Below are 26,160 nucleotides of genomic sequence, written 5' to 3' on the forward strand. Positions count from 1 at the left end.
CCTGTTCTTTGTCAGGTTTAAACTAGATAATTTAACATTAACTGATTATGTGGAAGAGTCTCTATGTACTTAATCTAGCTATAAAATGGAAGGAATATTTATATTCATAATGTTTTAGTCTTCTGCTTTCTTCATGAAGTAAGTGCGGCATTTTATTGAACGAACATAAATCCTGTGTGGTTTTGCTTTGAATGTGACCTATAAGTCAAAAAAGATCCAAATGTTATTCCCTTTGAGGGGGGGTGGTTTAAAATGAATTTCAAAGAAGAGGAAAAAATGAAGAGGATAGGTTTTTTAGTAATTTGCATCATTTTACCATGTTATTACTAAAAAAAATTGTTTCTAGTGAAAATTGCTACAGTTTTACACATTTAAATCACCAACGTGTTGATTCGATATACTTACATGTTACAAAATGATTGCCACTATAGCTTTAATACCTTCATCATGTTACATAATTAGCATTTCTTTATTGCAGTGTGAACATTTAAGATCTACTCTCTTAGCAAATTCCAAATATGTATATAGGATTATTAATTGTAATAATCACGCTGTACATTAGATCCCTAGAACTTATCATCTTACAACTGGAAGTTTGTACCCTTTGAGCATCAGCTCCCCATTTCCTCCTGCCCCAGACCCAGTAACCACCACTCTACTCTCTATTCTGTAAGTTCAGCTTTTATCAATTCGACATATAAATTATACCATGCATAATTTGTCTTTGTCTGACTTATTTCACTTAGCATAATACTATTTAATGATAGCCATTCTAACAGGCTATCATTCTAACACTGATAATTCATTGTGCTTTTGATTTGCATTTCTGTGATGATTAGTAGTATTGAGCACCTCTTCTTGTACCTCTTGACCATTTGGACGCTTTTTTTTTTTTTTTTTGCCACACCATGCAGCATGTGGGACCTTAGTTCCCCAACCAGGGATTGAACCCATGGCCCCTGCATTGGGAGTGCGGCATCTTAACCACTGCACCACCAGGGAAGTCCCTTGGATGTCTTCTTTGTGAAAATGTCTATTCAGCTCCTCTGCCCATTTTTCAATTGGATTGTCTGGGAGTTTTTTGTTTGTTTCGTTTATTGGTTGATTGTTTTTGCTAGAGGGTTTTATGAGTTCTCTATATACTTTATCAGTCCTAAAATTCTTGTTAATGGGGCTGAAAAGTTTTGGAATCGATGAGAATTGTGATAATTTGATGATAATGTTCCCATTGCTGCTGCTGCAGAGGCTGATGGCGATGAGTATATATTGGTTCTGAAGCTGATGGATACTTGGCAGTTCCTCAGAGTCCAGGAACTGATTAAGGCGCACTCCCATCTAAGAGTCGTATTCCTAAGCTGTGGACATAAAAAAGAGATGTCTTCCATGACTCACCAAGTTCCCTTTCCGCTATAGGCAATGGTCCAAACATTAGCACAACTCTCTACTCATGCCCTGAATAAAAATGGTAGGTAGGTACTTAGCCCATAAATTCTATATTACTCCAAAAGTAGCTGAAGTTTATTTATTTATTTATTTATTTATTTAATTTTACTTATTTATTTATTGGCTGTGTTGGGTCTTCGTTGCTGCACGCCGGCTTTCTCTAGCTGGGGCGAGCGGGGGCTACTCTTTGTTGCAGCGCACAGGCTTTTCAGTGCCATGGCTTCTCTTGTTGTGGAGCACAAGCTCTAGGCATGTGGGCTTCAGTAGTTGCAGTGCATGGGCTCAGTAGTTGTGGCTCACGGGCTTAGTTGCTCCATGGCATGTGGTATCTTCCCGGACCAGGGAAGGAACCCATGTCCCCTGCATTGGCAGGTGGATTCTTAAGCACTGCGCCACCAGGGAAGTCCCTGAACTATTTTTAGAGAAGAAAAAGAACAAGAAGAAAGGAAGACCCCAAAAGGACACTGACATACATGAGGGAATAGATTTGTCAGTTTCCAGGGGAGCAATTGGAGACCAATGATCACTCGTTATTTCTGTAAGAAGTGAGTTCCAGGTATCCAAAAATCTATTTTTACATACCAAAAGAAGAATCAAGTTGCTATATTTTTTCCATCTTTCAAGCACTAGTATTAATCCAAGAGATAACCCAGATTTTCACACTAGTTGCATTTCTAAACCTCCAGACATCTTTGAATGAAAGGAATTGGAAAATCAGTATACTTTTAATGAAAGGTCCAAGATAATTGTTTTCCATTCATCTTAGACAATTTGTTGTTCCCCAAAGGGAAAATTCAAAGGAAAATTTCCTTGAACAAATTGAATTTTGCTTTTAATTAGGTGTTGTTTAGTTTGGGGGTGAAACCCTTATTATTCAAAATCAAATTCTATACGATGGCACTCTTTAATATTCTCCAAGAATTCTAAGAACCGTATAACAGTAATAAGCATAGGTTATAATGTCAGGGACTAGTGGCATTAGTTGCAAGCAAGGAGATATCAATTCTAGAATATTTGCCCCCTAGATCAAATGCGGAAAAGGAATTTTAGGTTAGATCAAGTAGGTGCTACAACCAAAAGTTCTTGATTACACTTGCCTTCTCTTAGACTGGGTGAGATTCAGCAGCAAGCCGATTGTTAGTGCCGCTCAGACCTCACTTGACACAACCCACAGGTCTCCTTTACACATCCTGCCAAACCATGCGGTTTATAGAGAGGTAAGCAGGAAGAGAGAGGGGGGAGAATGATTGAGGGAGAGATAGACTATTATACACCCTTTAGGAATCACAGCAGCATCAAAAAGACAAGAGATAAACAAGTGTTGTTGAAAGTGTCGAGAAAAGGGAACCCCCTGTTCATGGTTGGTGGGAATGTAAATTGGGGCAACCATTAAGGAAAACAGTATGAAGGTTCCTCAAAATATTAAAAATAGAACCACCTTATGATCCGGCAATCCCCCTACAGGGTATGTATTCATAGGAAATGAAAACAGGATCTTGAAGAGATATCTGCACTTCCGTGTTCATTGAAGCATTGTTCACAATAGCCAAGATATGAAAAAAACCTAACTGAATGAATGGATCAAGAAGATGTGGTATGTATATACCATGGAATATTATTTAGCCATGGAAAAAAAGGAAATTCTGCCATTTGCAATGACATGGATGAAACTTGAGTGCATCATGCTAAGTAAAATAAGCCAGACACAGGGAGACAAATACTGCATGGCTTTGTTTATATACTGGAAACTTAAAAAAAAAAAAAAAAAAAAAAAAAGAACAACTAAAACTCATAGAAACAAAGAGTAGAAAAGTGGTTGCCCGGGGCCGGGGCGGGAGGGTAAATAGGGAGAGGTTGGTATTAGTGTATGTGTTTGGCTATAAGATAAATGAATTCAGAGGACCTAATGTAAAACATGGGAACTGGAGCTGATAATACTGTTGTATGGTTGAGATTGGCTAGGGGACTGATCCTTAAATGTCTCACCAAAAAAAAACAAACCAACCAACCACACACAAGAAGGAAGGAAGGAAGGAAGGAAGGAAGGAAGGAAGGAAGGAAGGAAGGAAGGAAGGAAGGAAAGAAAGAAAGAAAGAAAGAAAGAGAGAGAGAGAGAAGGAGAGAGAGAGGGAGGGAAGGAGGGAGGGGAAAGAAGAAAGAAAGAAAAAGAAAGAAAGAAAAAGAGAAAGAGAGAAAGAGAGAAAGAAAGAAAGAAAGAAAGACAGAAAGAAAGAAAGAAAAAGAAAGAAAGTGTGAGGTGATGGATGTATTGATGGGCTGGATGGAGATAATCTTTTCATAACATATATGTGGATCAGATCACCGTGATGCACACTTTAAATATCTTATAATTTAACTATACCTCAATAAAGTTGAAAAAAAATTGTGGGATATTTGGATATTTAAAGTGTACCTCGTGGTGATTTGATGAAGTATTCATGGTGAAATGGTTTCCCTCATCTGGTTGATTGGCACATTGATCAAATTCACATATTTATCTTTTTTTTTTCTTTTTCTTTGTGTGTGCGTGTATGTGTGTGGTAAGACCATTTGAGTTCTACTCTGTTGGCAAATTTCAGTTGTGGAGTGCAGTGTCGTCAACTCTAGTCACGATGTTTTGCGATGGCTCTTCAGTCCTTACTCATAGCTAAAAGTTTGCACCCTTTGCTTGGTCTTTTTTAACTTGGCAGTTTTCTATGCCTCTGGGGACACAAGATGAAGTTGAACTTTCAAAAGAAATTATAACTATTCTACTTACTAATCCAATTTATGAGAACATGTTTTGTTCAACTGAGAATTTGGAAGCCTCATTATCAATGGTGTTAAACCAGAACATGTACTTGGATCCAATATGCCCCACAAAGAGTCTTCACTAGAGTGAAGGTAAATGCCTGGGTAACAGCAAACAGGTTAAAAGCGATCCACGTGAAATTCTGCCAGGCGTATCTTCCAAAAGAAGAGAGAAGTGGGTGGCAACAGTTGGTGAGGTAAATTCACTTCTGAATGAATAATTTATTTTAAAAGTCGTGAAAAAATAGAGGAATCATAGCAGCAACCTGTGAACACGACCTCACTTGAGATTTTAATATTTATTGTAGTCAAAGCCTTGGCTGGGCTCCATTGGTTTACTTAGCTGGATTTCCACAAAACATTTTATTATTAAAGAAATAATTGACTATTGATGATACCTTTTCTTCCATTTATCTTTCACTTTTGAATCACAAAAATGTGGTTCTTCACATTTTATATTGTTGAAATATTATGTAGCAAATAACATGAGCTTAGCCATGTTGGAAGCATTTGTACTTTGCTCTAACTGTATAATAAACCTCCCATGCCATATAATTTATTCTAATAAATCCTCAAAATTTTACCCTAAAATCCTCAACGATATTTTTCTTTTCACATTCCAATGATATTTCCTAACAAAGGAATACATTTATTTTGTCCCCAAATTGTTTTTCGTATATCTTGATTATGAAATATTTTAATATATACATATTTAAAGGATGTAACAAAAATTTTAAAGAATAAGATGAATAAAATGGTATATACCAACACCCCAGCTCAAGAAATAGAACATAACAATTTCTAGAAATCTCCATGAGGTCTTCTCTGATTCCATCTCCTTTCTTCACACAGTCACATCCATTCCCTTATCAAGAGAGCCACAGTCCAGAATTTCGTGTTAATCATTTTCTTGTTTTCTTTTCAGTATTACCACTTATATTAATTACTTCTTCATCTCAACAAAGACCCAAAATAGTAATAGTTTTAATAGGCTAGAATAGGCTGGTATGGTGACAACACACTCATAATGACCTTGACTCTTTCTATCCCTGCTCTGCCATCCTCAGCACTTGATGGCTACCTCATGGTTCAAGATAGCTGCCTCATCTCCCTCTATGCATTCTCTGTTGCAGCTAGCAGGAAACAGAAAGGAGAAAGCAGAAGGCATATACATATACTTGGCAATTATTCTATTACTTTCCTGGGTTCAGAATTATTCATATCTTTCATTTCTCCTTGAGTTTTAATTGTGTTTTTCTAGGAATTTATGCATTCCATCTCAAATTTAGTAGCGTGTTGTTTATAATAGCCTCTTACTACCTATTTAATTTCTATAGCATTTTTAGTTATGTATCTTTTCATTCCTAATATTTTTACTTATGCTTTTAAACATTTTTGGAATAATTCTTCCAAAAGTATGTCAATTTTATGTCTTACAAGTCTTGTCAAAGAACCAGCTTTTGGCACTTTTAATCCTATTTCATGCTCTACTTTATTAGTTTCTTCTCTTTATTACTTTGTTCTGTCTACTTTATCTTTGCATTTTAGTTTCTGTACTTTTAAAAGTATACATATACATTATTTGTTTTGAGCTTTTCTTCTCTTCTAAAGTAAGAATTTGAGGAGACAAATTTTCTTCCATTTCTTCCACTCTAGCTATATTCCATATTTTTCAGTTCTTTGTTTTCTGATTTCCATTATGCTAGAGTCTTTGATCAATGAGCTGCTTAGACATGTGTTTTAAATTTTGACGTAAATGAGACTGTTGTAGCTACTTTTTGTTTTGTTTTTTATTTCTAATACAAATTTACTCTGGTCAGAAAGTGGTCTGTATGACATCAGTTCTTCTAAACTTGTTGAGGAAGAGTTGTAACCTAGCATGTGGCCAATTGTGATAAATATTTCATTGTGCTTAAAAAGAATTGCATATTTTCAGCTTACTGGGTGCAGTATTTTCCAAGTCTATTAGATCAAGTTTGCCAGTTGTGATCTTCAAATCATCTGTGACCTAACAATTTTTTGTCTTCTTAATCCAGCAATTAATGCAACTGTTTTGTTAAAATCTCCCTTTATGATGTGGATATGTCTATTTCTCCTGATAGTTTTGTCAATTTTGGTTTCTATATATTTTTAGATTATTTAGAATATGTTATTATGTCCCTATCAGTTTAGAATGGTTATATGTTCCTGGCTAATTAATGCTTTTACCACTTTGCAGTGTCCCTCTCAATCTATGATAATGTTTTGGGGTCTTAGAGTTTGTCTGATGATAATGTAATAGCAATGCCAGCTTTCTTTAGGGTAGTGTTTGCCTGGCATTACTTCTATCCTTTCACTTTCAATAGTTCTATGTCCTTATACTTTAGATGTTTCTCTTACAAAAAAGCATATTGTTGGCTTTTGAATTTTTATCCAGGTTAGAAATTTTGCCTAAGTTTGATCCACTTGAATTTTCTGTGACTTTATAAATTTAGAATAATTTTTAGTGCAGATTTCTATTTTTTTCCAAATATTTATTCTTTCCATCTCTCTTTCCTGCATTCTTTTGCAGTTATTTTCTTTTTGTTCTTTATTTTTTATTTCATCCTACACACACATGCACACATGCACGCGTGCACGCACACACAATTGTACTGATGTCCTGTGCTGCTATATTATTTATATATCATTTCAGTCATTTTTACCACTATAAAAAGAACAGGATTTTTTTCCAATAGCATATGTTTTGATTTTTTGCCCTTCACTAAGAAATTACGAAGGAAGCTTCTAAATATGTAGCACTTAGGATATAATATTTTGTAAAATAAGTTCTAGATTTAATTGATTTTCAACATTGCTAGAAACAGAATTTTTATGAAAAGTCCTGTCTTGAGTGCTAAATTTTGAACATCTATTCATCATACTATTACTGTATAAACGAATACCCCAATTCACAATATGCATCATAATTCTTTACTAACTACAGTGGCTATAAATCATATTTCAAGGAGTCTTATTGATAACTTCACATTTGTTACCAGCTCTTCTGAGTTGTTCAGGTTATTGCTGATTAGGTCTTCACCAGATCTTTATGAAAAATTCATATCACAAGTAGGGGGAGGATGACCTCTTACTTTTTCTTGTATTATCTTCATTCTAGGTTTGTTTGTTTTTAACATGTCATTTTGTATAGAAATCACTTAAAGCCATAGCACTTTATGGGAGCGCCGGTTTAATTAAAATTAGAAAGGATAATTTGCTATTCACTTAACAAAGCCCATATAAACTCAATATGCTGAGAGCAAACAAAAGGGGCAGGGCCCCACTGTCAGTGCCTCTGTGCCCGTGGAGCTTTCCTCTCCTCCCCCTTTACCTCCATCATCCACCGATGTACGGGCCATGACGGCACCAAGGTCAACTCCATCATCCACCGATGTACGGGCCATGACGGCACTAAGGTCAATCTGTGCAGTAATTATTCGTCCAGAATCATTTATTTCTTGTTTTTCTTTTAATGTAAAAAGAGAAATATTGCATCTTCCAATAAGATGGCAGATCGAATAGATCCATTTACCTTCACTCTACCCTAAATCTCCAGTAAACAAGAATAGACTTCTAAGTCATAAGGCACAATTACAAAAATGTCAAGAGAGGAGATGACAGCAAAATCATCTTGAAAGCTAGAAAGTTAAAGAATGGGTGGAAAATGCCTCAGTTATCCCATGAAAGTGGAATTCTAAGTCAACAGTGAGGTACAAAAATAAGCAATCTAATTTACTTAGCAGCAGCCTTCAAAGTTTTTAAAATGTTGAAAAGTGGGGGGTAAGTAAAAAAATTGCTTATGAAACAGAGAAATCCACAATTTCTTCCCCACATCTACGTGGATACAGCTGCTCCTTACCCATCAAACAGAAGGGTACTCTTTAGACATGGTAAAGCAGAGGGTAAGGAGTTCAGGGTCGGGGACAGATTTCACAATGAAAACAGGGACACTCAGTGACAGTTTATATGTTGAACGGTGAGAACCCTGTCTTCCACTCCACCGGCCCAGCAGGCAGGCCTATTCTCTCTAGGTGACAATAGGCAAGGGACCAGAAGATTTTCCTTTGGGGAATGCAATCACACAAGAGAAAAGATGAAGCATTGGGTTTTCTCCAAAAAAGATCCAGTCGGATGATACTGTATATGAGCCCACAGTCATCAACAAATCCCAAAGCCCATGTACAGGGCTTCCAACCAGCTTTTCATTGCCTTAAATTTGAGCAAGCCACCAAAGTTCCTGGGTATCCAAAGACAGCCTCAGGCATGAAAGATAGAGACCCAAACAAACAAAAAGGAGACCGAAATTTGCAGAAAACAGAGACTGTGCAAGATGAAAACACAAGAAAAGAAGCTATCATTATATTAATGATATATTAATATATTCAGAGAGGGGAACAAAGAAATTGCATTGATGAAATAGGAGTGACGTATAATAGAGGAACAAGAAGCAAAAAAATACATAAATAAAATAGAAAATACAAAATATAAATATAAAATACAATGTAAAGATAAAAAATATAAGTGGAACTTTTAGTATAAAAGGAAGAAACAAGATAAGAAAATAATAGGAGCTCCAGAAAAAGAATAGAGAAAACTCAAACGATTACATTAAAATTCAAGAAAACTTCCATAATGGTAGAATATAATTTTTATGATGTAAAGTCCCACTGAGTGCCAGCAAAACTGATGAAACAGATGCACATAGAGAAGGACATTAAAAGTTCAGAATACAGTGAATGAAGAGAATACCCTAAGGATTTCCAGAAAGGGGGAAAAACAGATCCCTTTGGATAAAAAACATGATTGCAGAAGACTTCTTTATAGCAGCACTGGAAACTCATAGGCAATGTGGGGGAAATGGCTTCAAAATTCTGAGTAACATTGTTTCCAATCTAGAAATCAATACCCAGTCAAACTATCAATGAGGGGAGAGGGTAGACTTAAGTCTAGATAGCTCTTTGCAGGTCTAGAGAAAGAAAATCACTAGATATGGGACAGGCAGGAAAGCCCTGGAAGAGATGTCTCTAAAACAATGGAATTGGTAGAATATTTGATGTAGATTAGGTGTCCTATCATTTGATTGTTCGGAGAGAAGATTTAAACAACCAGGGAATATTTGGGGCTGATTTAGTGGTATCCACTCAGAAAACTAAGCAAGTAAGCAGGGGACACAAAACAGGAAAAGTAATATATATCCAATTGCTCAGCTGTTAATAAATCTCTAAATATCATTCTGAACATTGAACTCTGCTGTAAGCAAAATTATTGTTGCCATAATGGGAGGACGATGGAGACATGAAAAGTATAAATGTGTTCAGTGGAGGAAGCTGTGAAAGAAAGCTAAATTCTCATCATCTAACATAGTGGAATTTTAACTGTAATGCCATCAACTGAGAAATCATGAGATGGTATCATATGAATATTATTAAAGTGCAAATAAATGTTCAAAAAGAGCTGGAAGATTTTAGACTGGCTGTTTTTGGCAAGCAGAAAATGGTTAAGAGGAACTAATATTTTGTGCCTTGCAATTATTTAGGTTCTATTTAAATATAAATAGAACCCCTAATTTTTTTATACCACACTCACCCAAATGAATTATTTTGTATAGCACAGTGGAGACCACTGGTTTTGTCCATGGTGATTCATGTATGCTTTATTAGCACCTGGGGTCGGTGTGTAACATGCCCCGGAATCTGCAATCACTGCCACCAGGTGGCAATAGTGAGTTATATCTGGACCTGCAGGATTTCTTTTCTGAAACGTCCCTTGAGCACCACCCGTTTTGTGATGTCTTAGGATTCTGAACTTGGTCATGTCCTGGACAAAATGTTTTCAGTCACTTGAAAGAAGTTGTGGAAGACATACTCACCAGGTCTTAGATGTCATATATTTGTGGGAAATACGAATGTATGATGACAGACAGAATTGGGATTGAATAAAAACACGCTAAGTAACAATTGCTGTGGTGAAAGCAACATGGAATGTAATTAAACATAAAGTTTTAGATGTAGGTTAAAAAACTCACATAAATAAAAAGTGTTCTGTAAGGCAAGATGACACAAGGGAAATCACTGAGAGGGAACTCAGATACACAGAATTCTGCTTCAATTCTGCTGTGACCATTATGTCACATTGAGACTTTTGCTTTCTGAAAATTTAGGCTTTTGTACCAAATTATCTCTAAATACCTGTCTGTTCTAATAGTCTATGATTCTTTTATATATTAAAAAACTTTTTTATGATTGTGGAAGATACAAAAAGTATCAAGAAGGTAGCAGGTACTCTCATATCTTGATATATTTCATTTCAGTCATTTCTAGGCACGTATGTGTTATGTGGATATGTTTTTTATTTTTATTTTTTAATTACATCATTCTATACGTTTAATTTCACATAAGTCTCTCGTCATGCAACATAAAACAAGCACGTTCCCATTCACTGTATATCCATGGCAATGTCCTTTGGTCACCAGCATGAGAGGTTTTCTCTGACCACTTCATCCCTGACTATCTCCAGCCTCACCCCTTTAGATGCTTTGCTTCTCCCTTCTTTGTTTTGAATTTTTTTCCTCTTCCAAACTCCTAGGAGAAATACGCCTGCCCCCCCGCCCCCAGTTCCTTCTCCACTCATGGGAAAATGTAATGATTAGTTGTGATAATCTGCAAACATGCTCTCAGGGTCTGAATCTTACTTTCTACCCTGAGTGACTTATTCCAACACCCTCTTAGATTAGGGTCAAACACTTGGTCTCAGGTTGAAACTACTGTCTTGAACAGGAGATTAATTTGATAAGGACTCCCCTACTCCTTTTTATAGTTTCTGTACCAATTGTTGGCTTAATTAGAGGCTCATCTCGGAACTTTTTTTTTTTTTTTTTTTTTGTCTGTGTTGGGTCTTTGTTGCTGCACACGGGCTTTCTCTAGTTGTGGCGAACAGGGCTACTCTTTGTTGTGGTGTGTGGGCTTCTTATTCCAGTGGCTTCTCTTGTTGCGGAGCACGGGCTCTAGGTGGGCGGGCTTCAATAGTTGCAGCACATGGGCTCAGTAGTTGTGGCTCACAGGCCCTAGAGCGCGCAGGCTCAGCAGTTGTGGCGCAGGGGCTTAGTTGCTTTGTGGCATGTAGGATCTTCCCGGGCCAGGGATGGAAACCGTGTCCCCTGCATTGGCAGGTGATTCTTAACCACTGTGCCAGCAGGGAAGTCCCTCAGACTTTCTTAAGAGCTGTACTTTCCTGCGCATTGCCCTCTCCTACTATCTCTCTGGTCCTCAATCTTTACTCCTTACTACAGTATCATCTCTTCAAACTAGTGCCGTCTAGCAATCACAGGGCCTAAGTGAATAACAGTAGAGCTGACTGCATGGGTTTCGTGTTTACTGGCTAGATAACACAAGTGGTGCACCCCATCCTACCTCCCAAAGACCTCCACTTAACCCTTAATGTGTTTTATGATGTATTAGCATTACCATTTACTGCAGAATTTGAATTTATCTTGCATTTGTAATGCTTTTCTAAATTGTCCATGATATTTGCAGAAACATCACCTTTTTGCTATCACATTCATGTATGTTTTAAAGTCTTTATATAGGAAAAGAAGTGTGGGACGTCCATAAGTTCTAAAGCATGCAAATATATTATTGTTCTATTTTGATTTTTAAATTTTGTATCTGCCAGTGCAGTTTTATCATTGCTTTATATATATGACTGCACATATGCATATATGAAATCCAAAGTTTTATGAAATCCAATTTTTTCTTTGCATTTTTCAAAGTTTTAAAGTGATGAGAAATTACATGCCATTACATCTTTGTTTCCATTTTTGTATTATCAATTTTATAATATCCAAATTATATATTACTTTCTGATGCGTGTTTGAAGTCTTTACTTTAGTAAAATAGCTAATAGTTAAGCCCTAAATTTCACTTGTCTTTTTGTATCACTCATAAGAATTTTTTAACTTATTTTACTATTTTATTTACATATCCTTTATTTTTCAAATTTTCAACGGAAAATTTTATCATGTGGAAAACATGAACCATTTCCATGTAGGAAATATAAGGCAAAAGGAGACATTTGTAAATTAATTTCTTTGGGGTGAAGAGCAGATACCTTTGAGGGCCAACCTTTACATTAATTAGAAAGTGAAAGGCAATCCAGTGCCCCGATCCTGCCATGCTAAATGCCATTCCCACATCCATGGTGGCTTTTAGTGAGTAGACATTTTTTTCTATCATGATTTCTCAAAAGGATCTTTCAGTGCCAGTATCACACACAGCATGCTTATCTGTATGAAATGGGGCAATTCTTCTGTTTGCATATTTCTTAAATACATCCAGATTTTTTTTTAAGGCTCAATATGCAAGACAGGTTTGAAATAGGCAAGAATTGGAGACCTATAAGGAGGTGATTACAGTAACTCAAATCAGAGATAGTGATGACTTAGATCAACGTGGAGATGGGAAAAACCAACAGAGTCCAGATATATTCCAGTGGATACAATTGACACGATTGGGTGGGATGAGGAAGAGAATGATTTCAAGGAGGACAAGCGACATAGTATAGTGGTATGAGCGTATGAGCCCTGCACAATCTCAAAATTCAAGTCTGCCATTTCCAGGCTCTGTAACCTGGGGAAGCCACTTAAACTCCCTGTGCTTCACGTCTTCATCTGTAAAGTGGGATACGAGCAGTACTACCCTCATTGTGTTGTAAGAAAAACGTGAATTAAACCACTTATTTGATTTTAACTTACAGTACTGCTTTTACACATTGAGCACACTCTAAGTGTTTGTAATTGTGGTGATGGTGATGCTATCATCTTCTATAGCTGATCCTGAGGAAGAACAGAGTTTGAGGAAGGAAATAATGGGTTCGGTTTTGAACATTTGGGGATTGGAGTTTTATTTAAGACATTCAAATTATGTTGAACAGACAATTGGATTTATATGTCTAAAGGAGAAGTCTGGCTGAAATCAAGTTTGGTACTCTGGTTTTATCTTTCATTAAATCAATGAAAACATATGAGATTTCCTAAGGAGAAATATGATGGTCAGAAGAGATAAGTGCTTATGACGAGGTTTCAAAAAACTCCAGCTATAAGGCAGGATCGGAGGAAATGAACTGACAAGGGAGACAGAGGGACGGGCAGAGATGGAGAAGAAAAACCACAAGACTGAGATATCACAGAGGCCAAAGAGGAGTTCTCCAGCAGGAAGAAGTGATTCACTCTTTTTAGGTGCTGCTGAGAGGTCTACAAAACTGACACTGAACGGTATCTATTGGGTTTGGTAATAGGATGGTTGTTGATAATCACAGCAAAGTGCATGTCGGGTGAATTGAAGAGACAGAAGCCAAGTTGGAGAGACTAACGAAATGGAGTCAGCGAATGCAGGCAACTCTTTTGAGTCGTTTGGCTGTGAACATGGATGTGATGTGGGCAGTAGTTTCATCGAGAGGGGGATTAAGAAGGCCTTCTGTTTTTCTTTTGAATAGATGACTTGAAAATGATTAAACTTACGGTGGGAAAATTCCAGTGAAGTCTATTCTATAAGGTTTCTGAGAAGGCCTGAGAGATTGGGATTCAGAAACAAGTTGAGGGGAGAGAGACTGACTCTCTTTTGTATGTAGAATAGGAGAAGGAAGGGCGGGCGGATGCCAGTAGGTTCCTACCTTTGACAGTGAGACTTCTGTTTGCTGGCTTCTATTTTCCCTGTGGAACAGGTGGCGAAGCAACCTGTGAAGAATAAGAGGAGGGAGCATTATGAGGGGAGGTATGAAGAGAAGTGGGACGGTTTTAAGTTCTCTTGTGGAGACAGGTAGAATCATGCGTGAGAGAAATGCAATGGAGCAGAGGTGCAGCAGGAGCAAAGCATTTGATGGTTGCGACCGTGACTGTCAGGAGCCCAGTCTCCTCTACTGTGTGTAATTTTCACCAACAGTACTTGGCTGTTCAGGGGCACACGTGACACGGAGAAAGTAAATGGTTGGCTTCATCCCAAGTTAAAACTTTGCTAAATAACTACCATTCCCAGAGAGACAAGAGAGTTTAGGGTTTTGTTGAGAAAGTTATTGGTGGTGGTGGTTTCATGGGTGTATACTTATCCTCATGTATATATACAACTCATCAAGTTGTATGTATTAAATATGTATAGCATTTTACATGTCGATCATACCTCAATAAAGAGACTTTAAGAATAAATACCTTAATAAAGAAGAAAGTTATTGAGTTGGTTTACCAGGGAATCTAAGCTGGATAAGAAAGGTAGTGAAGAAAGGAGAGGACCGAACTACTGGGAAAAATAACAAGATGCTTTAGTGACCTAGACTTGTCAATAGAGTCAAGGGACATCCGAGGTAGAAGTAATTCAACAGCAAAGTTGGAAAAGAAGCTGTGGTAAAACCGCAGAATTCTTGGTTAATGGGGTGGTAAAACAAGGCTTTGTCTATCCCTGAAGAAGTATCACATCGAGCACATACCATAAGTATTCCCACGTTTTACTTACACAGGATTTGCAAAGGAAGTGACCACAAAACAATTTTAGACTCTTAAGTTTATTGTTGAACATAAGAAGGCTGAGAGATAGTCTACCTTTGGAGAAAATTAGACTATTTTCCTAAACTCTCTCTAACCCGTACGATCAATTTTTTGACAGGGGGGCAGAGGGGGTGGCTTCTACTTACCTTGAGACAGTTCAATAGATATTGAGAAATCACCACTTGGAAAACTTGAGAATCTGTTTCCTAGACTTAGAAGAGATCAAGGGACTAGTATTTGACAGACTCTTGAAACATGTAAAAGTGAAAGTCATGGCTGAGTCTCCTTATCTAATGGAGATTCGGCTGCACTTTCACTGCCAACAGGGCAGAGGTGCCTGTTTCCCATGCACCAGATGTATGAGAGGAGTGGTATTTGGGGGCCATTTGAAAAGCAACTTTCGCCAAGACAGCTTCTCAATAGGGTAAGGTGACCTCTGCATCAAGAGATCAGGTGACCGTCACGTGCAGAAACCACAGGGTGTCATAAGTGGAAGAGAAGAGATACTCTACAGAAGGAGCAGCAATCTAATGTTCTTATGTGGGGAACAGGACACTGTAAAAGCACCATGATGCATTAAATCCGTAATATCACCCACCTGATGGGGCCATTTGGAACAGCCATCAAACACGAAGAGCACTAATGTCGTATCTGGTTTGAACTAGTCAAGTAAGACCTCTCCTAATCCTTACCACTCCTCTCCAGATACTGTCCTTCCCTTGGCACTCCAAACATGGAGGATTTAGAAACTAGAACTAGCAAATGGTGGGAGAAGTTGCAGCTAGAAGAGAGAGGAGGATACATACCCACAAACCTACTTCCAGCTATGAGCTTTTCAGCAGGCCTGATACAGGGGACAAGCGAAAGTTTAACTTTAATGAAGTTGGGGCCTTTGTTAGCAAATAGAGAACTCTTCATTTCAGCTACGGAAATGAGGTTGCCTTTTTTTTTTTTAAACGAAACATGATTGAGAGACTGTTCATTAAATGAGGTGACCAAAAATGTTATAGATTCTACCCCAGATTTTACCCCAGGGATAGCAAGAATCAGACCCACAGAGTGTGTTCAAAGTGGGCCTCAGGTGAGAGAAGCAATGAAGTTGCTTCTGTCTTGCACCTCAGGAGACTCTATTCTTAAACAAAAACATCAGAAATAGTGATTTTTTTCAGATGGCGCCAATTGAGGGTGTGCTGTTGTCCAGGAACTAGAGGAGAGGGTGACTGAGGAAGGGCAGAGTTGAAGGTCTGTGGAAATGAGATTTTAAAAATCTGCAAGGCCAGGATATTTGAGGGGTTGTTCATGAAGACGGTATAGTTATCAGGATGCTGACAGGATTTTCAGGTTGGAGGAATGTTGAACGTCAAATGGGAGTGTCATCTTAAGTGACAGCAGTGGGTGACCAGGAGATGAGAACATCCTGTTCAAAAGAATAGGCAGAGAGAGAGATAGCCAAGTCACATGAGCCTCAAAGAAAAATCGATTTACTTTCACATCAGTAGAGGATGAATGTTCTGGAAGAGGGTGGGGAACAAGGAGGACACTGACTCCATCTCTCAACCCTGAAGTATAGGGGGTTGAAAATGTTCAATTTCAGAAGTAGTGGTATCCTCTGGGGAGGAGCAGTTAAGGTGCCAAAGTGGAGAAACACTCCAAAAAGAGGTTTAGGAATTCACTGACCATGTACTACCAGTTCAGAGGGGAAACCCTGGGAAGATGTGGAAGTGTTTGGTGAGAAGGGAAGAGAGGAGGTAAGAGCCGACTCAGGAATAAGAAAGAAGGATGAATGAGTGAAACTATGTAAAGTATTTTCAGTGGTTATGTATTTTTATTGTTAACATTTCTATTGATGGAAAGGCAAATGCTGCATTCCTGGGCTGCCTTAACAAAATACCACAGACTGGGTGACTTAAACAATAGGAATTTATTTCTCCCAGTTCTAGAACCTGAAAATCCAAGATCAAAGTACCAGCAGGATTAGTGTCTGACGAGAGCTCTCTCCTTAGGTTGCAGATGGCTACCTTCTCTGTGTGTTCTCGCATGGCAGAGAGAGAGAGAGAGCAAGCTCTCTGGTGTCTCCTCTTACAAGAGCACTAATCTCATCATGCAAGGCCCCAACCGTCATGACCTCATCTAACCCTGTTACCTCCCAAAGGCCCCATCTCCAAATACCATCATATTGCGGGTTAGGCCTTCAACATGTGAATTTGGGGATGGGGTGGACACAAACGTTCAGCCTATAACAAATGCTATTACTGCTTGTTATGACCACATATAGAGCTGATCTCATAGTCCATTTTATTGTTGAACAGAATTCAGGCACGGGAAACAAATATCGAACAAAGAAGGACCACATGATGTGTAAACTTATGTGCTTGTGCATTGCTTACTCTTCTACCATTGGTGGATTGACAACGATCACTGGTACCTCCACCAACTTGATCTTCGCTGAGCATTTCAATATGTAAGTGAAATTGTTGGGCTGGCAATTTAATAAATGGACAGCACACAAATTATAAGAATTGTTCTTGTCTGTTTCAGAGAATCCAATGCTATATTGAGCCAATGCTCCTTTGTTCCCCATCAAGACTTCTATAGGTCTAGAAACATTGCCTTCTACTCGTTCCCATAGAGTTAAATATGTAGGACATAGTGAATTAACAGGTGTTTGCAGATTCCAAGGTCAGCTTAGAAGAAATAACTCCTGGATGACCATGCTTATCAAACACAGAAACAGTTTTTGTTACAAATAATATTGCAAATGATAATCACCTAGAGTGAAAAGGGGTAGTTTACATGGGACAATTTATGTAGGGTTTGGCAACTGACATTTGAACTTACATGATGAGTGGTAAACAGAAATGCTCATTATACAAAGCTTGGCTTTGGAATTGAAAAAGATCGAAGGATTGGACAATTACAAAAAATAACAGTAATAAAGTATTCTAAGGACTAATATATGAATCTGGATATGTCAGTGCTCTGATGTTACTCTAGTGCAGAAAATGGGGAAACTTTTTTAAAGTCAGAGCACTTGAGTTAAAAATTCCACAATTTTCAGTCACTTACTTTGTGAGTTTGAACAATAAAAAGTAAGTAACTCTTCCAAGACAACTTTTTCATATCTAAAATAGTCACAGTTTATATGATTATTGTGATAATTAATGTAGTAAACTATGTAAAAACACTTGGTACTATGTAAGAAGTATTGAAACAATAGTTTGAAAGTCCATGCTTTTTTGCAAGACCTCAATCTGATCCTACACCCAAGGTATATTTTCAAGGACTAATAGGACAGATAGTCATCAGAGTTCCCAGAAGGTGGGCAGCGTTGAGGATGCCCTGGAACAGGATTTAATTCCTTTTCACGGAAAAATTCAGGAAAACCACACTCTAGGAAGCAGATTCACAATATCTATGAACTTTCTGAAACTATTTGCAAGGTGTTCCAAGAAATCCAAGATTCAAAATATGTCACCCTTCATTCTGGAAAGAATGAGAACTTATGTATGTAAAAGAACACTAACAGAACAGTTTAGAGACAATACAACATAGACCTCCGTGTGCACTAATTGTTTCTGTGAGTACACATCTCTCATGTGTACTCCAGTGGCCGACTTAGAATGGAACCTTAGAAATACACTTGGTTTATAAGTGGGAGATTTTGAAATTCCCAGTGCAGAGAGGATTTATCCAATATATCTCCTAATTCAAGACAGGAAATGTACTTGATCCCTTTCTGAAAGCTAGACTTCCATCCTATTTCATGAATGCCCCAAAGAAAGAGGTTCCACATCTCAGTCCTCTCTATAAATCTCTTTTTCTAAAATTTAGACCAAATTTTTATTTTCTGTCTTCATTGGTGTTAGAGAAGTGCTAGTTTCCACCATTCCCATGAAATTACTTGATATCATCAAAGTAACCATATTGAGTTTGCTTTTGGTCTTTGTGTTCTCAACCGATGTATCAACAAAATTTTCTTTCTTCTCTTTAACTGTTCCCTTGACTCTTTGAATGCGTTCATCCATTTGCAATGACAGATTGAGAGCATTGTAGCACTTTGAACAAAATATTTCAGTAACTATTTTCCCTAATTGTCTAATCTTCTAATTCTCCTAATCATGGGAATCTGGCCAAAACATTCTCTCACTTTAGAAAATGCTTAAAATGTACTTTGAAATTTAGTAACTTTTTAACAAGTTTTCTTTAACATTAAGAGTTATATGAAAACTGGAAAAAACTCAAAGTATCATTTCTTGATAGAAAATATTAAAATAGAAGGGGGAAACAGCCTTATGTGACAAAGTGTAATTGATACTGTTAAACAAACTAGATATTTAATAAATGTTTTCTTAAATATCGTCCCTAAAAAATACAACAGCAACCCAAAGCAACAATGGAATGAAATGCATTCGATTTCACTGGAAAAAGTTTCTGAAACTTAAAACTGCGTAAAATAAAAAAGATTTATAATCTATGTTCAGATGTTTGGAGCCAGAGAGAAATCACTCTTTATTTCCAAATCCACTACAAAAATCTCACCTTTTCTCTTGACACTGCTTGCCTTCTTTTTGAGAAATACCAACGATCATTTTGTACAAATTCATTTCGGGTCTCGCCAAGCTCCAAAGGGTATGTAAGCGTGAGAGTCAATGATTTCCTGCCTTTGACACTTAAAAAAGGTGCTATCTTACAAATAAATTATGGGAGGAAGAGATTGGATAACACATTTCAAGGACTTATCTATCTATCTGTCTGTCTATCTATCTATCTATCTATTTACTTATATATAAAATCTAATTATACATGTAATGTCTTTCATTCTCTTTTTTACACAAAGAAAATAAGAACAATGAATTCTGAGAAAGCTAAATTTTATTCTGTGCAAATGAAAACAAATCTTCATTTATTCACTCAATCAACAAACGTTTGTTGAGGACTGACAATGTGCAAGGAATGGTTTTCAATTCTTTTGGAAAATGCAAAAAAATGAAACTTACCAGAAAGAAGATTCTATCTCATTGTCTAGACAAAACATACAGATATGGAAATCATTACAAATTTAAAAACATAGTAACATTGGTTTTCTGACATATAGGGAAGAAGATAAAGTGACATGTATTGAGCCCTTGCCAGGTGAATTACACATATTATAGTGCACACGAATCCTATATATCCTGGCTGTGGAAGTGGTATACAGTGGTGATTAAAGGTATAGACTCTGAGATTAAAATATCTGTGTTCAAATACCAGCTCTTGGACAAATTATTTAATGTCTTTAAGCCTGTTATTTTGCAAGAAAAAAAAATTAAGATAATAATAAGATCTCTCTCTCTCTCTCTCAGAGAGTTGTTTTGAGTTTTTCATAAAATAAATAGCACTTAGAACAGCACCTAGGACAAAGTATGTGCTCCATTAATGTTGGCTATTATTACTAGAGTTGAGGAAGTTGACATTCAGCTTAGCAGTTTGAAGACCAAACCAAGATCAGTCAGACACCAAAGTCTGTCTCCCTAAAATATTACCTCCCTAGAAACAGTGGAACATGGGTCCTTAAAGAGGAGTCTAGTTGTGTGCAGCATCCCTTGATCACTAGAGAACATTTGTACGTGTGACCTGGTCCAGTCTTAAAAGAAGTAAATGCCATGTTTATGGAGAAAATGAATGCAAATAATCCATAAAATCAAAGCACAAAAATTCTGTAATCAGATTTTCCCAGAGGCAGTGGAAAAGCCTGTGCCTGTCTTTGCACAGTTGAGAAGAGCAGTGTACAGATTGATTGGCATTCCAGGAGTCTGGGGACGGGAGACCAATTAGGAGTCTATTACCGACATGTTGACAAATGATGAGAGGCAGAACTAGGTTCGTTGTGAAGTGATGGGAGGATTTAGACTCAGGGCACTGTATAGTCAGAAGGTAGTGAGTAACTAGGTGTGAGGAGTTAAGGGTAAGGAGGGGTTAAGGCAACTCTGGGAAATTTTGACAATATGGCTATGTAGGTAGCGATACCATGAATTTCTAGGGAAGACGTGGCAGGTTCAGTAGAGAAATAAATAATTTTTATTTTACTATTTTTTTAAGCTCTTTATTGGAATATAATTGCTTTATACACTTGTACCAGCTTATGAGGTACACCAAAGTGAATCAGCTCTATTTATACACATATCCCCATATCCTCTCCCTCCTGTGACTCCCCCCCACTCTCCCCGTCCTGGCCCTCCAAGGCATCACCCATCATCTAGTTGATCTCTCTTTGTTATACAGCAACTTCCCACTAGCTATCTATTTTACAGTTAGTAGTATATATATGTCTATGCTACTCTCTCACTTCATCCCAGCTTCCCCTTTGCCCCCCTGCCCCCCCAACCCCATGTCCTCCAGTACATTCTCTGCATCTGCATCCTTATTCTTGTCCTATCACTGGGTTCATCAGTACCAACTTTTTTTTTTTTTTAGATTCTGTATATATGAGTTAGCATACAATATTTGTTTTTCTGTTTCTGGCTTACTTCACTCTGTATGACAGACTCTAGGTCTATCCACCTCATCACATATAGCTCCATTTCATTCCTTTTTATAGCTAAGTAATATTCCATTGTATATATATGCCACATCTTCTTTATCCATTCATTTGTTGATGGGCATTTAGGTTGCTTCCATGTCCTGGCTACTGTAAATAGTGCTGCAATGAACATTACATTACATGTTTCTTTCTGGATTAATGGTTTTCTCTGGATATATGCCCAGTAGTGGGATTACTGGATCATATGGTAATTCTATTTTTAGTTTTTTAAGGAATCTCCAAACTGTTTTCCATAGTAGCTGTATCAACTTACATTCCCACCAACAGTGCAGGAGAGTTCCCTTTTCTCCACACCCTCTCCAATACAGTCCTACCTTATGAAATAAGAAAAATATCAAATAAACAACCAAACCTTACACCTAAAACAATTAGAGAAAGAAGAACAAAGAAACCCCAAAGTAAGCAGAAGGAAAGAAATAATAAAGATCAGATCAGAAATAAATGAAAAAGAAATGAAGGAAACAATAACAAAGATCAATGAAACTAAAAACTGGTTCTTTGAGAAGATTAACAAAATTGATAAACCATTACTCATCAGGAAAAAAAGGGAGAAGACACAAATCAACAGAATTAGAAATGAAAAAGGAGAAGTAACAACTGACAGCACAGAAATACAAAAGATCATGAGAGACTACTACAAGCAACTATATGCCAATAAAGTGGATAACCTGGAAGAAATGGATAAATTCTTAGAAAAATATAATATTCCAAGACTGAACCAGGAAGAAAAGGAAATATGAACAGACCAATCACAAGTATGGAAATTGAAACTGTGATTAAAAATCTCCCAACAAACAGAGAGAAGAATCAAGATGGCGGAGTAGGAGGACGTGCGCTCACTCCCTCTTGCAAGAGCACCGGAATTACAACTAACTGCTGAACAACCATCAACAGAAAGACACTGGAACTCACCAAAAAAAACCACCCCACATCCAGAGACAGAGAAGCCACAATGAGATGATAGGAGGGGTGCAATAGCGTTAAAATCAAATCCCATAAATGCTGGGTGGGTGACACACAAGCTGGGGAACAGTTATTCCACAGAAGTCCTGAGGGTTCTGAGCCCCACGTCAGGCTTCCTAACCTGGCGGTCCAGCAACAGGAGGAGGAATCCCCAGAGAATTAGACTTTGAAAGCCAGCGGGATTTGATTGCAGGACCTCCACAGGACTGGGGGAAATGGAGACTCCACTCTTGGAGGGCACAGAAAAAAGTGTGCTCATCAAGACCCAGGGGGAAGGAGCAGTGACCCCATAGGAGACTGAACCAGACCTACCTGCTGGTGTTGGAGGGTTACCTACAGAGGTGGGGGGCAGCTGTGGCTCACCAAGGAGACAGGGGCGCTGGCAGCAGGGGTTCTGAGAAGTGCTCATTGGCATGAGCCCTTCCAGAGTCCACCATTAGCTCCACCAAAGAGCCTGTAAGCTCCAGTGCTGGGTCACCTCAGGCCAAACTACCACCAGGGTGGGAACATAGTCCCACCCATTGGCAGACAAACAGATTAAAGTGTCACTGAGCTCCACCCACCAAATTGGATTAAAATTTTACTGAGCGCTACCCACCCAGCCCAACCCACCATCAGTCCCTCCCATCAGGAAGCACCCACAAGCCTCCTAGACAGCTTCCTCCACAAGAGGGCAGACAGCAGAATCAATCAGTATCAGCAGTATTTCATCTTGTGGAACTGAAAATCACAGCCACAGAAAGACAGAGAAAATGAAAAGGCAAAGGCTTTGTACCAGATGAAGGGACAAGATAAAACACCAGAAAAACAATTTAATGAAGAGGAGATAGGCACTCTTCCAGAAAAAGAATTCAGAATAATGATGGTGAAGATGATCCAGGACTTTGAAAAAAGATTGGATGCAAAGATCGAAAAGTTGCAAGAAAAGTTTACCAAAGACCTAGAAGAATTAAAGAACAAACAGAGATATGGAACACAATAAGTGAAATGAAAAATACACTAGAAGGAACCAATAGGAGGTTAACTGAGGCAGAAGGATGAATAAGTAACCTGGAAGACAGAATGGTGATAATCACTGATGCAGAAAAGAATAAAGAAAAAAGAATGAAAAGAACTGAGGACAGCATAAGAGACCCCTGGGAAATGTTAAATGCACCAACATTTGCGTTATAGGGGTCCCGGAAGGAGAAGAGAGAGAGAAAGGACCTGAGAAAACACTGGAAGAGATTATAGTTGAAAACTTCCCTAACATGGGAAAGGAAATAGCTACCCAAGTCCAGGAAGCTCAGAGTCTCAGGCAGGATAAACCCAAGGAGAAACACACCAAGATATATAGTAGTCAAATTGACAAAAATTAAAGACAGGGAAAAGTTATTAAAAGTAACAAGGGAAAAAAAACAAATAACATACAAGGGAACTTCCATAAGGTTAACAGCTGATTTCTCAGCAGAAACTCTACAAGCCAGAAGGGAGTGGCACGATATATTTAAAGTGATGACAGGGAAGAACCTACAACCAAGAATACTCTACCCAGCAAGGATCTCATTCTGATTCGAGGGAGAAATCAAAAGCTTTACAGACAAGCAACAGCTAACAGAATTCAGCACCACCAAACCACCTTACAACAAATGTTAAAGGAACTTCTCTAAGCGGGAAACAGAAGAGAAGAAAAAGACCTACAGAAACAAAAACAAAACAATTAAGAAAATGGTAATAGGAACATACATATCGATAATCACCTTGAATGTAAATGGACTAAATGCACCAACCAAAAGACACAGATTGGCTGAATGGATATAAAAACAAGACCCATGTATATGCTGTCTACAAGAGACCCACTTCAGACCTAGGGACACATACAGACTGCAAGTGAGGGGATGGAAAAAGATATTCCATGCAAATGGAAATCAAAAGAAAGCTGGAGTAGCAATACTCATATCAGATAAAATAGACTTTAAAATAAAAAATGTTACAAGAGACAAGAAAGGACACTACATAAAGATCGAGGGATCAATCCAAGAGGAAGAGATAACAATTATAAATATATATATGCACCCAATATAGGAGCACCTCAATACATAAGGCAAATGCTAACAACTGTGAAAGCAGAAATCGACAGTAACACAATCATAGTGGGGGACATTAACACCCCACTTACACCAATGGACAGATCATCCACACAGAAAATTAATAAGGAAACACAAACTTTAAATGACAATAAATCAGCTTGAGTTAATAGATATCTATAGGACATTACATCCAAAAACAGCAGATTACACATTCTTCTCAAGTGCACATGGAACATTCTCCAGGATAGATCACATTTTTGGTCATAAATCAAACCTTGGTAAATTCAAGAAAATTGAAATTGTATCAAGCATCTTTTCTGACCACAACGCTACGAGATTAAAAATCAATTACAGGGAAAAAAACTGTAAAAATCACAAACACATGGAGGCTAAACAATATGCTACTAAATAACCAAGAGATCACTGAAGAAATCAAAGAGGAAATCAAAAAATACCTAGAGACAAATGACAATGAAAACACAACGATCCAAAACCTATGGGATGCAGCAAAGGCAGTTCTAAGAGGGAAGTTTCTAGCAATACAATCCTACCTCAAGAAACAAGAAAAATCCCAAATAAACAATAACCTTACACCTAAATAAACTAGAGAAAGAAGAGCACACAAAACCCAAAGTGAGCAGATGGAGAGAAATCATAATGATCAGAGCAAAAAAAAATGAAATAGAGACAAAGAAAACAATAGCGAAAATCAATAAAACTAAAAGCTGGTTCTTTGAGAAGATAGATAACATTGATAAACCTCTAGCAAGACTCATCAAGAAAAAGAGGGAGAGGATTCAAATCAATAAAATTAGAAAGGAAACAGGAGAAGTGACAACAGACACTGCAGAAATAAAAAGCACCATAAGAGACTACTACAAGCAACTATATGCCAATAAAATGGACAACCTGGATGAAATGGACAGATTCTTAGAAAAGTATAACCTTCCAAGACTGAATCAGGAAGACATAGAAAATATGAACAGACCAATCACAAGTAATGACATTGAAAATGTGACTAAAAATCTCCCAACAAACAAACGTCCAGGACCAGATGGATTCACAGGTGAATTTTATCAAACATTTAGAGAAGAGCTAACACCCATCCTTCTCAAACTCTTCCAAAACATTGCAGAGGAAGGAACACTCCCAAACTCATTTTATGAGGCCACCATCACCCTGATACCAAAACCAGACAAAGATACTACAAAAAAAGAAAATTACAGATCAATATCATTGATGAATTTAGATGCAAAAATCCTCAACAAAATACTAGCCAACAGAATCCAGCAACACATTCAAAGGATCATACACCATGATCAAGTGGGGTTTATCCCTGGAATGCAAGGATTCCTCAGTATATGCAAATCAATCAATGTGATACACCATATTAACAAACTGAAGGATAAAAACCACATAATCATCTCATAGATGCAGAAAAAGCTTTTGACAAAATTCAACACCCCATTTATGATAAAAACTCTCCAGAAGGTGGGCAAAGAGGGAACCTACCTCAACATAATAAAGGCCATATACGACAAACCCACAGCAAACATCATTCTCAATGGTGAAAAACTGCAAGCATTCCCTCTAAGATCAGGAACAAGACAAGGATGTCTACTCTTGCCACTACTATTCAACATAGTTTTGGAAGTCCTTGCCACTGTAATCAGAGATGAAAAAGAAATAAAATGAATCCAAATTGGAAAAGAAGTAAAACTGTCACTGTTTGCAGATGACATGATACTATACATAGAAAATCC

General features: G+C 37.6%; 1 protein-coding gene across 1 annotated transcript in view; it reads left to right on the forward strand.

Moving 5' to 3' along the window:
- SLC13A1 (solute carrier family 13 member 1) overlaps positions 1-26,160 on the forward strand; it is an 88,608-nt gene that overhangs the window by 33,569 nt on the left and 28,879 nt on the right. Inside the window, exon 7 of the mRNA XM_057732968.1 lies at positions 17,095-17,246. Coding sequence (XP_057588951.1) covers positions 17,095-17,246 — 152 coding nt within the window. The remainder of the gene's footprint in view (positions 1-17,094; positions 17,247-26,160) is intronic.

This window comes from Hippopotamus amphibius, chromosome 4 (genome assembly GCF_030028045.1).
Source record: "Hippopotamus amphibius kiboko isolate mHipAmp2 chromosome 4, mHipAmp2.hap2, whole genome shotgun sequence".
Lineage (NCBI taxonomy): Eukaryota > Metazoa > Chordata > Mammalia > Artiodactyla > Hippopotamidae > Hippopotamus > Hippopotamus amphibius.